Genomic DNA, 17,618 nt, shown 5'->3' with positions numbered 1-17,618 from the left:
GTACAGTGTTACTAATACCCTCCCTGCCTTTCACACATAAAATTAAACACAACTTTAATCCCTCCCTAATCCACTCATCCTGGGGTACCACTGAGTGAGACTGAGACGGCGTAGAGAGGAGGGAGGGGGGGAGAACAGGGCTGTTGTTGTGTTGCTGGAGCCTCACGAAGCCTCTCCGTCGCAGGTGTCCTTTGCTAACTCTCTGGAGCTTGTGAAGGAGAAGTGGAGCAACTACAAGGACAACTGCACAAGCCAGATCAATTCCACACCCCCTGCCACAGGTGAGCGACTGAACTTCATGACGGTGAATTTAATGTCTGACTTACATCCATCCAAAGCAGCAATTATGTGCTGTTTTCTGTGTGTGTGTGTTGCAGGGTTGGTGTGTAACAGAACCTTTGATTTGTATGCCTGCTGGCCTGATGGGCGTCCAGGTACTACTGTAAATGTCTCCTGCCCAACATTCCTGCCATGGCATCGAAAAGGTCAGTAAGGCTGTGAAAAGAAAAAAAAGGAGGTGATTCACAGTGAAACTGCATAACATAGCAAGAACAAAAATGTTGGCACTTGTATAAGAATGAGTTTTATATTGTTTTCAAACCTTGCTACCACCATTTTCTGTGTGCAGGATGATAAGAGAAGCTGCATTGTTATAGCTTTCAGTGAAATTGGCCTCTACATCAGAAGAAGCAGTTATTAACGGCAGGTTCCAAGACAGTGGTCGACTTTATGAGTTATTGTCTAAAACATAAATTCACTGAGGTATTTTCAGGCGCTGAAAGTGAGCAAACCTGAGTTTGAGTCGTCTTCTTGTTCAGAAACCAGAAGATAAGTCGGATCTTTTAAGGCAAATTCACAGAATTAAAAGATTCTCATTCAAACCAGGAATTATACAAATATTTTGGGATTTTTTTACCTTTATGCAAATTGCAGCCAGAACATATAGCTTTGTATAAAAAAAAAAGAGCTGCATTAGATTTACTGGAATTCATAGTATCTGCTGTAAGTTGATTTTGTCTGTCAAGATGTAACTAACTGTGGCGCTGATAATTTGGTAAAAAGCAACAACAACATTTATTTATTGATGTTGGGCCTCCTACCCCTCTCCATTAATTAAACATAGTTAAATCAAAAGTTCCACTTTCCAAAATGTTCTCAAGTATCACTTAAAAAGTGATCTCTGTTGCTTTGGTCAGTTTGAACAGCTGCTACTTGCGTTTTCGTTCTTCTACAAGAGAAAATCTAACATTTTGAACCTCCAACTGGAGATTATCGAGCAACGTCCAGTGAATCATAACGTTGTCTGATGTAAGCACTCTAATCCGTCGCCTGAATGTCTTTCATGTTTAGCATATATACATCACGTTACAGCACCAAAGTCCAGGACTAAAGAAAAAAAAAACATCGGAATATTTTTGAACTGTTTAAAATAGGCCAAATAACCATTATTTTTATTTGGGTCTGCAAGGGCTTCTTAAATTTCTAAAAAGAGAAACAGGATAATTCGTACTGCATGCGGCTCTTGTGATTGTTGTCAAAGGTGCATCTGCTAAACACTGACTTGAAAGGTGGATGAATATTTTGTGTAATCGCTCATTGTATGGTACATATTTTTATTTAGTTGTCATTATTTTGTTGATATCAGTTTTCACTTGTTTTGTTGTTTGTTTGTTTTTTTGTTTTTGGGGTTTTTTTTGTCATTTTTCAATCTAAAACCTCTTCATGATTGATAAATAAAAGCATGTCCTCTAGTTGTCGCTTAGATTTGTCATCCAGTTACTCGCCCCATGTTTTCTCCAGCTTAAACCCGGACATTAATCTATAGGTCAAAACGTCCAAGGTGGTGAAAACTCTTTCTAGACGCTACCTACGTCGCTAAGAGACGGTTTTTATTTGCCGTGCCGTCTGCCTCTTTTCAACTCTTTGTGCAGATTCTTGTACTGTAATAAAATGCCGATCGTTGAAGTTTCAGCGTCTAATTACGATCCGAGCTTCTTTTTTTTTTAAGTTAATTAAAATTAAACTCCAAAGATAATTTCCCCTCTGTTATCACATCGTGTTGGAGCTCCACCTTGTTAAATTGAACTCACTCTCTGGGGTGAAATTTCTCGCTGCGCAGTGCTGCTGTTTTCTCATTATCTCTGCGCCGCTCATAACGGTTGAATATGTCAAGACAACACAAAGTCGGCGTCTGGGCGGTGTGTGCTTGTTTACTAAGTTGCAACTAGAAATTGCAATTGTGGAAACACATCTTAGTCCTTTATAGAGGAATGTTTTGGGGGGGGGGGGGTTCTAACAGCTTAAACGCTTTTACTGTTATTGACATCCAGCGCAGAATAATGGCTTTGAAAAGATCTCGATTTATGCGAACACTCATGAAGGGAAAGGTTAAGTGGCCCATTACATCACAGGAGGACGACTCTTCCTAACCAACAAAACACCAGTACATGTAAGGTCTTTCTTTTGTCCAACATAGAAATAAAATATTTCAAGTCTTATAGCAGAGTTTGTTTTTTTTTTTTTTTTTTTCAAATGTATTTGAAAGGCTTTTCAGTCCGATGCCGTCAGAACTTATTGACATCAGCTCCTTTGAAAATCACATCAAGGATGCGGCGCTCATCCAGTGTCGTTGATACTGTGGATTCAATGGAGGAGAAGGATTCACTACAAAAAGCCCAGCTCTTCCTGCACCCTTGCAATTTAATTAAATGAAAGACAGAAATGAATGAATGAAGTGAAACCTGCAATTTGTTGGATGAGAGATAAATGAAATGGATTTTTACCACAGCTTAAACCCCGAAGGTCAGATCCTTCTTGGTCTCGTGTGAAATCGTGTGATACACGTGTGATACTCTGCTTTGACAGAGTAAACTCTGTCAAAGCAGTGTCATTCTGCCATTAAAGCATTAAGTCATTTTTATATTTATGTTACTGAAGTCGAGAGAGACTCTTAGCATTAATGATGACAGCATTAACTATAATAATAGACTTTTTTTACAGGAGTTCATCACAGCAAAGACGGACTTTGTTGCTCCTGTCTTGGTTTAGAGGGTTCGTTTGTGATCAGAAAGTCAACAACGTAAAAATAGTCGTGCAACACATCCGCACTCCATCGTGAAATATGAAGTGTAAATCCATTCTACTGAAAATCCTCAGTGTTTGAACGGACCACTCACTCAATGTGAAAACAAAACATCATTTTCTTAACAGTGTGACGTCCAGGTGAGCTAAACACGGCTTCCAGGTGGAGGGGACGTTTCTTCACCACATGATGACATTTTGTTGCAATTCTGAGAATAATTTTTTTTCTTTCTTTCTTTCTGAACGGTTGAACCCAGCCTCACATGTCCTGTGTCTTTGTGAACAGTTCAGCGGGGTTTGGTCTACAGGGTCTGCAACGAAGACGGCAAGTGGGGACAAAAGAACACCAGCGAATGTGACGACGATCCCGGCGAGGTGCGTGAAATCTTTGGGAATATTTAGCTCTGAACGTGTGGCAGATGGTCGGGTGATTCTTTAACTCTGACACAATCTAGAAAGGCAGAATGTAGTAAAATCTTCCCATCTGTCCACACAGAGGCCTTTTTGTGTGTGTGTGTGTGTGTGTGTGTGTGTGTGTGTGTGTGTGTGTGTGTGTGTGTGTGTGTGTGCGTGTGTGTGTGTGTGTGTGTGTGTGTGTGTGTGTGTGTGTGTGTGCGTGTGTGTGTGTGTGCGCGCGTCTGTTTGTAATACCTTGTGGGGACTATTTTCCTGACATATACTACGTTGTGGGGACCAATTGCTCCTTGTGGTCCCCACAAGGGGAAACCCTGTTTTTGGGTCAGGGGTCAGAGTTAGGGCTAAGGTATGAATTGAGTTTTGGTTAGGGTTAGGTATGTGATGGTTAGGGTTAGGAAAAGGGTAAAGGTAAGGTTTAGGCTGTAGAAATGAATGGAAGTCAATGGAAAGTCCCCACAAAGATAGCAACACAAACGTGTGTGTGTGTGTGTGTGGGGGGGTGTGTGTGTGCGTGTGTGGGGGTGTGTGTGCGTGTGTGTGTGTGTGTTAGCGTGTGTGAGGAGCACAAATGCTTTAAAGGTAACTGTGTTTGCGTTTCAGTCGGGTTTGCAGCAGCAGTATGGCCGCATCCTCAGCAAGCTGCGCATCATGTACACAGTGGGATACTCTCTGTCACTCGGAGCGCTGCTGCTGGCCCTGGCCATTCTCATCAGCTTCAGGTACGATATGGATAGGACAGAGAGAAACAGGCGCTGGGATGAAGACAAGAGGGAAAATACATTTCTAAAAGAAAGAAAGAAAGAAAGAAGTGGAGTTCCAAGGTAGAAATCTGGGGAAATAAGAAAGCAATTGAAAAATAAATTTAATAATAAAAAAAACAAACACATGATATAGATATTGAAGAGGTTAAATGGAAATGAAACAATTCAAGAATTAAACCGGTACAAGACGATGAAAAGGCAAAAATAAATTGTGAAAAGTAGTTTTTCCCTCTACAAATTACTTCTTTTTTCTTTTTTTCTTTTGTTGTTTCACAAGATTGCCAAGTAACTTTTAACAACAGGCAAAGAAACCCTGAGTAAATACATTTTTTAAGGATAAATGGTTTTCCAAACCAGCCGGATGGAACTATGTGGAAAAGAAATTGCCCCTTATAGCTAACATGCAGCCGTTCCACTGCTGGAACAAATACCAGCAAGCATTTGTGGCATCTTCTTTTATCACTGCAGAGAAATTTTAACTCTTTCTGCAGAATTATCTTAATGAGTTAAGGTAATTAATGTTTGAAGGTTTTTATGGAGGACCAAAACTAACATAGTTAAAAATAAAAGCAGAAATATACACATTTTGTTTTTTTCTTTTCCTTATGCATGGGTTTTTGACAAGAAAACACATGTATACCTTGTGTATTTCTGCCTCATTATTAAATGAAGTGTGTTTTAAAACTGACTTAGGATAAGGATCAATTTAGGCTGTTCATCTGCAAAATAAAGTTAATTTGGGGTTTAGTTTCTCTTTAGATGTAGCATCTGTATGCTGATTTTCTACAGATGGGGCTGTGATATTTGACTTTTACGACAGACATGTTTTGTTTTAGTTAGTTAGTAACCTTGCATAAGCTTGTAAACCGAACTGAAACAAAAAAAAATTAATTTGCAGTATAATTTCCTATTGGACCAAGATGTTTCTAATGACTTTTAATCAACACCTGAAAACATGGTTTGCATTTACACAGGTTATCTCTACTTGATGTTAAAATGTGACGATCCAAAAACTAGAAGAAAGCCAAGGAGTGAAGAATAATGACAGAGAAGACTAAAAATGGATAGGGGGCATGAGGGAAAGAGAGAGAGAGGGAATAAAAGAAGGAAACTACAGTGGATAGAGATAATCCACTTGGTCAATTCTTCACAGGAAGCTTCACTGCATGAGGAACAACATCCACATGAACCTGTTTGCTTCGTTCATCCTGAGAGCCGTTTCGATTCTGATCAAAGACGCTCTGCTGAGCCTGATGCTGGACCCAAAGAGCGGCAGCGACGCCCAGACACAGGCCTGGGTCAACATACCAGTAAGAACGTCAGCATCACCAGCTGGCACTCTTTTTCTTTTCTTTTTCTTTTCTTTTTTTTTTTCAAATCAGCGACATTACTACGACACTTTGAGAAAAGCGGGGATTAATTTCAACTGTTATCTTGTAGCTTAACATCCCTACTAGTTCTTAGAGCAAATCTCACTTGCTTTCCAACTTTTAAGTAGCGCATGCTGCACTCGTGTTCGGTGCTTCTCCCAAAATCCTAAATTAAACCGAACGCAGCATAAATGTTCCTGATAAGGTGTGTTTCGAATACAGAATATTCAGAAACGGAGCCTAGCGCAGCTACTGGGAAAAAGTGACTTGTTATATAACTTACACATTTTTCCACAATAAGTGTTTAGCTTTCCCAGCCCGTTAGTGTTTTAAAATTTGGCAGCCGTCGCACAATAAGAAGCCGATTAAATATTGATTGTATGTTGAGACATATTGCATCTATTATGGTTCCAAATCAACAGCAATCTGTTTACTCAGCCTTGTCTTTCTTTCAAGTCCTTCCCTGATATTTAAATTAAAAAACAAAAAAAGCACAGTTTTTCTTCACCTGGACTTTAGTAAATATTTGTTTCATTTCAAGAGGAACAGTTCTGTGTCTGAACCAATCAACCAAAGATCTGAACATGACCTAATCAAAACAGGAACATACCATCAGGTGTGTAAAACGAACCTGCTTTGAAAGAGCAATCTCAGCTCATGGGCTCTATTTAAGGGAGAACGTCAAACAACTTTTGATTTAATACGGTAGCAGTGTTGGCTTTGGCCCATTTAAACTCCATACCTGACACTATCTCTCTAGTGATGACATTTTCCACAGATTCGTTGTTTAGGTCCGATGTAGTTTTATTAGGAAAGTGCTCAACACTTTGCAGCAGTTTTTAACTAAAAAGCTAAAGTCCACTTCAACATATCTACTTGAAAAAGCCAATATTTTTACCTCAACAAAGGTTTACGATAAAATTTGCATGTAGAGGTTTTGAATGTTGATGGATTGCTCATGGTGCCCTAAAACGTAAGTGTCTCTGCTTTTGTTCCCCTGCTCCTCCTCCGCGTTGCATTTCAGGCCGTGATGTGGTGCCGAGGCGCCATGGTGATGATGCAATACAGCGTGATCGCCAACAACTACTGGCTGCTGGTGGAAGGCATCTATCTGCACAGCCTCCTCGTCATCACTGTTTTCAGCGAGAAGAAATACTTCTACATTTACTTGGCCATCGGCTGGGGTCAGAGCCCACACCGTGACACGTTCACACGGCACACATTCTGACAGACAGCGAGACTTTACAGCTTCTGCTGTCTGATAGCAAAGTTATCAGGATAACAGTTAGACTGAAATAAATGTTTTATGATCCATTCAATTACAGGCATTGAAAGACTCTGAAACGTTGTGTCAGACATTCTCTTAACATATGCATTAATAAATCGCCTCTTGCTTTAAATTCCTGATTGAATTCAATTGCAACCAATTAAGGTTTTACTCTGAAAGTTTCAGCTGCCATTAAGTTGCACCTCTGAGCACCAAAGATGGGAAAAGAAGTCAGATGATAAAAATATAGGGGTGCTTTTCAGTCTGTGAGCTGAGTGAATTAAGTCCTCCTTCTCCACCTGTCCACTTCATTTTCCTCCATTGCCTTCGCTGCCTGCAGCAAATGCAACGTCAGTTAGCATTTAGCTAGATGCGTGAGCTCTTCAGAGTCGTCTGTTTTGTTTAACTTGTTACCAGCTTCTCAGATTTATTAGACACCTGACATGTAGTTGAAAGATTTCCTTATATTGGGGCTCACCTAGATATTGTGACTGTGCAGCTTATTGCAAAGGTTGGACACTTAAGTACAAACCAGTTAGTCTGGAGCATTGCGATAGCTTAACCTGCTAGCAAGCCGTCACAGCTACTTACTGTGATCACACCACTGGTTTTGAAAACGGCCTCTCGGTGTTTTGCTCTTGAATTCGATTTAGAGTTAGATGATCTTCACTGCGATGCTGCAGTTCTGCAGCCATAAAATGGCTCTGTGTGCCTGGAAAATACATAATATCACTGCTAACATTATTATATGACCTTTAATTCTGGCTAATCCGTCACAGAAAGTTTACAGCAATGGCTCCATTTGTGTTTTGAATGAATTGTCTTGGTCCTCGTGTGAGTATTTTATAGAAGGTCCTCTATGATGTGCTGCGAGATGAGTTCAATGAAAGATGTCCTCTATCATGACATGGGCTTTATTTAAAAAAAAAAAAAAAGCACACTAACAAGACTTTTAGTCAAAGAAGACATGAAGAAAAACTGACATGTATATAACTTTTTAGCTCCTTGTTGATCTAAATGTCTCTGATCAAACTCAGCAGCAGTGAAACCAAATCAAATGTCTGCTGTGATGATAAACTCATAGATCCACTAAGGATTTTAAACATCTTGGTATCAAGTGAATAATCCCTCTTGGGTTTTTTTTTTTCCTTTATTGTAAAAACACCCAAATCTCATAAGATCCCATAAATAATTCACTTCATCACTACAAAAGCAAGACAGAAAGGTTTTTTTATTTTTATTTTTTTCACAAAGCTTTTGGAGCAGACATACAAACATGTTTCTGAGACAAAGTAAGAGACTAAGCACATCTGCTCCTTTTGTAAACCATCTATATCTTCAGACCAGATGAAAGAAAAAAAAAAAAAACAAGAAGAATGCCGGAGTTGTTGTGAAGCGAGGAAACATCTTTGCTGACAGATGTCTGAGATCATTTCATGCTCAGTCTTAAAACATCTACAAAATGTAAAAGGAAAAAAAGACATGAAAGAGTAACATTCAGAATGAAATCAGAATAAGAAATCCCAAAGACAAAAGCTTAATACAAGTCCAAGATGTTTATTTCATTAATATGTTAGTGACAGGTAAAACAAATGAGTTAGGAGATGAATTTTTATACCCCAGATGTTCACATTTTATCACATTCGCATAAGCTAGAGCTTTTCTTTTAACGGCGATGCAACAGAAACGTCCTCTTTGCCTTACAGTTCAGCCTCTTTTTATGTCACAGAGATTCTGTGTGATTGTACGGTTTATACGTTTTAGTTCACTGTTTCCAGGAGCAACACTTATAAGAATTACATTTCTAATCCAGGGACACAACCTAATCCTTTAATTTGTTCATTAGTGCATTAATGATTGGTAACTCCCTCAGCTGGTTAAATATTGTGAGTTTTGTGCATTTTATTGGCTTAATGCAACAGCTGAAATGAAGGGCCGGTCTAACGCTGAGGGGAAATCAGCTCATGGCCATAATAAATTATATAAATGATCTATTTGGTTGACATGATGTAACTGAGTTGTTGTTCTGTAGCCTCAGGCGTCTGAGAGCTGGAACTGCTGCAGATCCCCACAGATACCTTGACCAAATTAGAGATCTTTAAAGTTTTATTTATTTATTTATTTATTTCTTTATTTATTTATTTATTTATTTATTTATTTATTTATTCCGAACTGACAGAAAAGACAATCAAGAAAAAAAAAAGAAAAACAAAATAAAATAGAATGAAACAAACTTAAGAAATAAAATGTAAAACAAATTATTTTTGCAAATTTTATATTTTCTGTTCGAAAAGGAGCAGGTAGAAGATATAATATCTCATAATGTCCTGCCCCTTTCATACTTGTCAATTTATAATCAATTAACTTTCAGAACATCAAAAAGAGACAACCTGTTTCCATTTTACATGATGTTTAACTATGTGCAATTATTATATCATCAATTGCATAATAGACTATTAAACAGTCATCTTATATATCGTATTTTGAAATAAGCTCTGTTTTCATCAGTTTTTTAAATTGGTTTACATTTGTACTTTTTTTTAACTCATCATTCAATCCATTCCAGACATTTACTCCACACACAGATAAACAAAAACTCTTCCTGGTTCTTCTAATATGTTGTTTTTTTAAAATATCCTTCACCTCTTAAATTGTAACCACCCTCTCTGTCACCAAACATTTCCTGTATATTGTGTGGAAGTTTCTGATTTCTGACCTTCAACATGAATTGTGAAGTTTTAAATATTACAAGGTCCCAGAATTTCAGTATATTTGATTTGATAAATAATTGGTTTGTGTGTTCCCAATATCCCACTTTATGGAGTATTCGGATTGATTTTTTTTGTAAGACGTATAATGGCTGTAAATTTGTTTTGTATGTATTCCCCCAAACTTCCACACAATATGTTAAATGTGGTACAATGAGTGTGTTATATAGAATAAACAAAGATTTGTAGTCCAGGACTAAACTAATTCCTCTTAGAACAGCAACACTTTTGGCTATTTTACATTTTACCAGGCTGATCTGTGGTTTCCAGCCAAATTTATCGTCTAATAAGGCACCCAAAAAGTACTCATCAAGTAAGATGAAAACCTTGACGTGTTTATTTTTTTACATAATGAAGCGGTCTAACGCTGCACAGCGACTCAATAAAACGGTTAGAGAATAATTAAATAAATACATGTTAGTTCTGTTCATGACCAGAAAGGCTGCTTTGATTGAGTCGGATCATTTGTGACCTTGCTCTTATTTTCAGGTGCGCCTCTCATATTTGTGTTGCCATGGATCACGGTGAAATATCTGTATGAGAACCTAGAGTAAGTACACGAAACGTGAAAGAGATTTCATTGTTGAAGCTTTTAGTGGCAGATGGTTATTCATATTGTAGAGAATAAAAAAATAAAAATAAAACGTTTACAGAATCTCAATAAGCTGCAGTGTATTATATTTGTGTGTGCGTGTGTTTTAGGTGCTGGGAGAGGAATATTAACATGGGGTATTGGTGGATAATCCGTTCTCCCATATTGTTTGCTTATCTGGTAAGTCTGTGTGTGTCACTCTGGTTCTCTTTATGCTGTGCCTCCCCTCCTTCACCAGTTTACATGTGAACAATTGATGAATCCAGTATTTTAAAACCAAAACTTGCATGAAAAGCAATGCGGTCAGTAACTAGAGGGAGCCTTTCCTTTCCTTGTGTTACTCTACTCTGAATCCTGCAGCAGTTTCCAAAATAGCAGCATTTGTTAGCTCAATTCACCGTTTCCTCAAATTAAAAGCTGTTGCGTTAGTATTATAGCCCTAACCCTTTTATTTTATTTTTTTTAAAGTTCCTGCAGCATCACCTCCTCTAACAGCAGCTGACTAAACAGCCTGTGCCTCCTGATGTTTGTGCTAAGACAGTGTGGCCCCAGTTAATCCTCACATACAAGGACACTAGGTAACTGTGCAGGGGGAACACAAACATCAGCGTACCTTTTGTGTCGGCCCGAGTGAAGAGAGGTCTGAGAACCAAGGCTGTGCTTAAAGAAACTTTGGTTTTCTATTAAGCAGCTTGTCAAACTCACAGGGCTTTGAAAGTAACCAGAATTACACCTTTTCTTTTGTCCTTAACCTTGTAGGTGATGCCACAACAGAGAAATGTTGGGTGAAAACGAATAATCCTCCCACCTGTTTGCTTTCACAAATCTCACCCAGCTCTCCTGAAAAGAAAGTAATCTCACTCCTTCTTCTTTGAAGTTGCTTAAAAAGTGTCTCCTCGTGCACTTTGCATATAAAAAAGAAAATGTTGTTTTTGTCATTCACCAAACAATCTCTTGTTAACGTTTGCAATAACAAGACCCTCTTCTGTTCCGCATCGTGAGTCATCCTTCCACTTAGATTTAGTGCAGATATGTGCCTTGCAGCCCTGTTCACAGGATAAAGCTGAGAACCGGTGGAAAGGCTGACTGCAAAACGTTTAGGTCAGTGCCGTCGACACCTGTTGGTTCTCCGAGATTAACTTTAAACTCATAGCAGGAGTCAAGAAATGAGATGCCAGCGCTCACCGTGCAAACATGACAGACTTGCAAAAACATTCACCTGTACTTTGTAAAGAACTTACCTTATCAGTAAAGCATCAATAAATGAATGCAAAATAATTGCTGGTCATGAATTCAAGACTTTCATACGTGGATGTTTGCTGATGTGAAGAGCAGTTCATGCTGATTTACTGCTGATTCCATGTGACAAAATTCAAACTGCAAAAACTTGAGTGCTGTATTAATAAGAGTCTACAGAAAACTTTAGAATCTGCGTCTTCAGAATTGGCCATGAACTTGATCACCATGCGTAGGTCTCAATGTAAAGCTTTTATTTTGGAGGCAAATACCCCTCCATGTTCAGATACTCCCGCCCCATCAGGAGAAGAAGAAAATTCTCACGACAGAGTGATGCGTTTTTATGTGCAGAACCTTTACAAAAAAATATCTACTGCAGCTTCAAAATGTCAACCTTGTTTTTCCATGAATTTCTTTCCTCAGTTTCTAAATTGTTTCCCTGGATGTTTTTCTGTGACTATTTCAGATTAACTTCTTCATCTTCATCCGAATAATTAAAATCCTGATGTCTAAACTCAGGGCTCATCAGATGAGATACACTGACTACAAATTCAGGTGAGACAGTGCCCTTTTATTGAAAATGAATCAGTAAATGAAGGTACTGTTGAAAGTTGATGACATGAAGAATTTTAAAAAGAGAGTAAATGTTAAAGGTACATTTCCAGTACCAAAACTGACAAAAACAGGTAAAAATCCACCCTGAAAAAAGCTCTAGTAGACAAACTTGGTCTATCCTGAACCAAAGGTGAAGCTTTGTGACGGGACACTGACCTTACTGGTTCAACAGCCCTAGTAGTTTATTTCAATCGTCTCCCAGTCTATATCCCCTTCTGTAGATCATATTTACTGATAACCTTGAGTTTCTCTACAGAAGTTTCATGTCTGTTTGAGAGCAAAATGCAGCCACCTGTGGTAAATAGCATCGTTGAGCTTAAATTCAAATATGCTGATGAATCAGACAACCTTGGTGGAAATATTTAATGAAAGGAAGTGAAGATGCTTTTCAGCATCTCTGCAGAGAAGGTAACTCTGTCTCATATATTCAGAATAATTCATTGGGTCTATGTTCTGTGACACACATTAAGACAATCACAACTGCCTGGGGATTGGTAAACAATGATTATTTTACATTACATTAATTTAATTGAACAGAAGATGGCATTAAAAATGGAAATGGCATTGCAAATGGACCTTTATTGATCAACCTTTGTTTTTGTTTTTTTTCTGCAGCTTATTGTATTTTTCACTTTCTGTTTTCTTTTTCAAAGCTTTACTCTGTAATCTTCATTTTACACCAAATATTCTGCAGAGGAAGTGGTTGGATTTTACAATAAGAGTTTACCTTTTGGTTATGTGTCACATTTAAAAAGTCTTCAATGTTTTTTTGTGTTTTTTTTTTTTGTTGTTTCGCAGGCTGGCGAAATCCACGCTGACTCTCATCCCGCTGCTCGGCATTCACGCCATCCTCTTCACCTTCGTCATCGACGAGTCCGTCCCGAAGGGCTCCATGCTTCGCCTCATTCGGCTCTTCTGTGACCTCCTGTTCAACTCCTTCCAGGTCTGAACTCACAACTTTTACTTCTACAATATATTAGCACTACGAATCCCATGCTTTAGCTGTTTATACCCTTTATAAGAATGACAAACAAGGTATTTTTTTCTTTGCCCTATCTGCACCTTCAAAAGCCAGCCGTCTAATCAACATGCATATGTTGTTGCACATTCAATTATTTTTCACTAACAAGCGCATCTTAATTCATTTAATTAATTAGCTTATTTTATTTAAGCAATTCAATTAAAAAAAATAAAACTCACTGATGATGAACAATAGATTCAGCAGCTCTAAAAATGCAAATATGACGTGACAAATGCAAAAATGTTGCTTTGCTAACCGCTTGTGTGACATAAAAGGCGTCTTGCACAAGGCAAACCACAAAAAGTAAATAAGATTAAAGAAGATGGTGGTTCACGGACTGCTGTAGCCAAGCATTTTAACGGAGAGTAGAGTTGATAGAATAATGTGGTAGGAAAAGGTGCAGCAGGAGAAAACCGCAGCCTGGAGGTGATTTAGAAAAAAATAAATAAATAAAACACCTTGCAGAGTTTGACGCAGCTGTCGAAGACATGGACTGCAGCTTGAGTCAGGGCTGAGAATGTTGCATTTATTGTGTTCAAGTCTCACTGGACGAGGAGCAGGGAGACACAGAACCAAACGGTCCACAAGTAATAAATCACTGCAGATGTCTTCAAGGAAGTTTTCGAGCATTTCATGCTTCCCTGAGCTGACAGTCTTAACGGAGATGATTAAATCTTTTACCATCAGCACTTTGACCTACTCACACTTCCAAAAGTGTCAATATTTGTTTTAATTATCATGATTTCACTGTGCCTGATTGGTCAACAGAGTTGATTTAATCCCCATTGAGAATCGATGGAGTATTGTCGAGACCCAGCGATGCAGACGTACTGATAGCTGCTGTTGAAGCAGCAGAGGCTTCCTGAACACCTCAGCAGGGCGCCTGAACGCTTCTCTAAAAGAACTCAGAACATTTCCAGGTTTAAATTCTCTTGTGTGAAATTAAATGTTTCAGAGAAACTATGTATGAGTTTACGTGGAAGCCATGTTCATCCAAATCAAATAAATAAGCGATTGAAACTCGTGACTCTTTTCAACGAGTCTAAATAAATTACTAAAATATAATAAACTTCTGGGTGAGATTCAATTCAGTGAGAAGCGTCTGTATTTGTAGCCTTTTCGAAGAACTCGGAAGATGGTATTTCTTCCACTTTTTTTTACTGCAAAATCTATTTGAAGTTGGAAAAAGCCTTTTACTTTGCCACACTGGCCATAAATTTGCACTTGTGGTTTTACTTGTCAAACTCACATTTCCAGCTTTCACTTGATTTATCTGGGTGAAACAGATCAATTCAACCCTTAAACCGGTGTAGCACTTCAGTAAACTTCAAAGAGCTGAAGAGCAATGTTTAAATCTGCTTCCGCTCTCTGGTCCAATTTGTTACACAACCACTTGGCACAGCGTTGTTACGCCTGTGTGACATGGAAACGCTCTGACTGTTTAGGGTCCGACGTTCCTCAGCTGATTACGTCTCGATTAGCATGATTTAATCATGCCAACACTATGACTCCTTCAATTACTTCCCAGGGCTGGTTGAGTGAAGTTGCGGCGAGAACGACTGAAAACTACTCACAGCAGCAGACTGAGGAAGCAGGAATATTGCTTGTTTTAGCTATTTCTTTAAAATAATAGAAAACTGTTCAGATTAAACGTCCGACTTTCATTGCAGGGCCTGCTGGTTGCCATACTGTATTGCTTCGTCAACAAAGAGGTGAGGCGCTCTTGCTTTCATGCCAGGAACACTCTAGTTTGATCCTCGCCGTTGTTGCAGTGCTTGATATTTCCGCTTGAACCACTTACTGTTTCGTTTGTAAAGCTAAAAGCCATTTCATTTTTGATTTTGAATAGAAGTTGTGCCGCAACAATAGCCATCTACAAATCTAAGCTTTTACACGCAGTCGTTGGCCAGCCGTCCTTCATCTAACGAAGTGCTGCTTGTCGTCTGCGCCCCTTTGCGCTTCTCCACTCCAATCGCCTCTCAGGTTCAGTCCGAGATGCTGAAAAAGTGGAAGAGGTGGAAGCTGGGGAAGGACATCGACGAGGAATACCGCCACACCCACAGCCAGACGCCGCACGTCAAGAGCGGCAGCATCGCCACCGGGAACCTGACCGACCTTCAGGACAACAACGCCAGCGACCCGAGCAATGACTCGCCCCGCGCCAACAGGGCCAACTGCCACCCGCCCCGCTCGGCCGCGCCCGAGGAGAGCCGCAGGCTGGTGGTATCCTACAGCAACGGGACGGGCAACGCCAGGTCCGCCAAAAACAGACAGGCCTTGCAGTTCACCTTCCCGCCTCAGAGAGGCGCCACCAGCAGGGGCAGCACCACGACGGAGGACATCAGTCTGGAGGATCAGGCGCAGCGTCGCTCGTACCCACAGGAGGGAGATGAAACCAGCGTCTGAAGACGACATTTTGTTTTGTTTTTAGCACAAAACTCTCAGCTTTCTAAAGACCGTGCACCGATGGTAACCTAAAGGGGGAAAATATGCAAAAAAAAAAAAGAAAAAAGAAACACCCCATTTAGATCACTTCTAAAAGGAATCACAAGATAAGCATACCATGTTTAATGTAATATTTATTGCTTATGATTTAACGATTTGAAGTGAGCGTGACTGGGCAGCATGTTTTTACTGACGTTTTGGATGAGCACATGTCCAACATCAGACCTTCTTCACTGCTGCTGTCATCATGAGGCCTGGGGGGGTTCGGGGGTTTGTTTGCACCAGCGGACATTTACTCATGGTACACGATGGCTTCGAGAGCGAGTGCAGCAAGCACGTCTCTTATTTTCTCAGAGGTTATGAGAGCAGCCGGACTGAGGCGTTCACTCGAGACAAATGAATCGTTGTACTTGATGCCGGTAGTAAAAGCGCGTCACGCCGAGGGAGCCGTGCTGAAGAGGGCCGCGTTCATTTTTTCCAAAAGACTCTGTGGTTGTGTTGAAATGAGTGTGATTTGAAATAATCGATGCCAAATAATACGAGGAAAATAAATAAATAAATATGATAAACATTTTGCATCAGTTGGGTTCTGCATTGACAATTTTTAAAGCTTTATGTTACTTTTATACACAAATGGCTACATTCAATCCATTTTTACAAACATTTTTGCTTTAGATGGAAAAGAAATATAAGTAAATTTAAAGTATTTTGTTGTCGCTCGCATATAATTTGATCTTCATGCAGTCCATGTAGTGCTTATGTTAATTTTATGAATTTCTGTGTGCCCAATCAGTGAAAGATTCACTATCACTGCTAAAAGTAAAAAAAAGACTTTCTTTTATGAAAATGTATTTGGTGTATCTTTTAAGGTGAATGTAACTCTCACTTACTACGATTGCACAGCCGTTTTCTATGCACCCACACTGTTCTTTTCTTTTTTTTTTCTATTGGATCATGTTAAGCAGAATGCATCACCAAGTGAAGATGTTAAATTTGATGAAAAGACTTTCTGGTGAAGGTTTTATATCCAGTTCAACGACATCTGAACCGTAACATTGTGATGTAAATAACACCAATAATTCTCTTCTATGTATTTATTTCATTCTGTCTGGAGTTTGAGTCAGGGATCATATTTATTTACAGAAGCAAGATGATGTAAAAAATATAGAACCATTTTTATAATGTTGTGCTATAAGAATTGAACCGTCGAGGATTTCCACAAAAAAAAAAAAAAAGAGAGAGACAGAAAACAGTTTGTGTGTTTTATCCTGAGTGTTTGAATGTGGTGTGTACAATGTAACTATGATAAATAAAGTATTAAACATTAAAATGGTAATGGCAGGCGGGTGAAGGGGCAGATTATTATTTCTGGTGCACATGGTTGAAACTTAACATAGTGTCATTTTTTATATGTTTAATTCTCACTTTAAACTTTAAGCATTTGTCAAGAGGTCGCCAAACTGTACACGGTTTAAAAGGTTTAAGAAAACAACCTGGTTGTGTCTAATTTCTTTTTGTGAATCCATAAAAAATAAATTCTGTTTGAGTTTCATGTTGAGTTTCTCTAACATTTCCTCAGCACACTGACAGATACTTTTGTCAAGTTTGTCGCAGAAAAAGAAAAAAAAACTGCACCTGATTCAGGTCAAAGAGATTGATTGGATTTTTGGAAATGAGGTTCTTTGAATCCGCCATAAGTGTTTCAGTAAGCCATCAGAGTTACAAACCCATCTTTGTCTCAGCTGAGGAAAGATGGGTTTATTTTCACAAAGAAAAGATCATATGAGGCACAAACTGAGTGACATCTGTCCGCCTGTGAGAGGCTATAAATTCATGAGTAAGTTTTTGTTGTTGACCAACTAAAACGACTGCAAGGCGCATCAATGATTCATCCAGGAGGTCGGAGAAGATCCCAGAGCGAGAGCTGAAGCACTGCAGGCCTAGCAAGGGTCAAAGTTCATGAGTCAAAGGGACTAGATAAAATGGGGGCGTGCCAAGAAAAGAAACACTGCAGAGCAAAAAGAACACAAAGGCCCAAATTGAAA

At 39.1% G+C, this 17,618-nt stretch overlaps 1 protein-coding gene across 1 annotated transcript in view; it reads left to right on the top strand.

The window, feature by feature from the left end:
* gcgrb (glucagon receptor b) overlaps nucleotides 1-17,125 on the top strand; it is a 65,056-nt gene extending 47,931 nt beyond the window's left edge. Inside the window, exons 3-14 of the mRNA XM_015004764.2 lie at nucleotides 185-281; nucleotides 378-485; nucleotides 3,368-3,456; nucleotides 4,099-4,217; nucleotides 5,413-5,569; nucleotides 6,654-6,813; nucleotides 10,154-10,214; nucleotides 10,367-10,436; nucleotides 11,959-12,047; nucleotides 12,906-13,050; nucleotides 14,799-14,840; nucleotides 15,112-17,125. Coding sequence (XP_014860250.2) covers nucleotides 185-281; nucleotides 378-485; nucleotides 3,368-3,456; nucleotides 4,099-4,217; nucleotides 5,413-5,569; nucleotides 6,654-6,813; nucleotides 10,154-10,214; nucleotides 10,367-10,436; nucleotides 11,959-12,047; nucleotides 12,906-13,050; nucleotides 14,799-14,840; nucleotides 15,112-15,534 — 1,560 coding nt within the window. The 3' untranslated portion in view covers nucleotides 15,535-17,125. The remainder of the gene's footprint in view (nucleotides 1-184; nucleotides 282-377; nucleotides 486-3,367; nucleotides 3,457-4,098; nucleotides 4,218-5,412; nucleotides 5,570-6,653; nucleotides 6,814-10,153; nucleotides 10,215-10,366; nucleotides 10,437-11,958; nucleotides 12,048-12,905; nucleotides 13,051-14,798; nucleotides 14,841-15,111) is intronic.
* The last annotated feature ends 493 nt before the right edge of the window (nucleotides 17,126-17,618 follow it).

This window comes from Poecilia mexicana, unplaced genomic scaffold (assembly GCF_051168715.1).
Source record: "Poecilia mexicana isolate PSO_F unplaced genomic scaffold, ASM5116871v1 scaffold_1, whole genome shotgun sequence".
In the NCBI taxonomy this organism is placed as follows: domain Eukaryota; kingdom Metazoa; phylum Chordata; class Actinopteri; order Cyprinodontiformes; family Poeciliidae; genus Poecilia; species Poecilia mexicana.
Note: the sequence above shows the minus strand (reverse complement) of the source record. Positions and strands in the feature narration are given on the sequence as shown.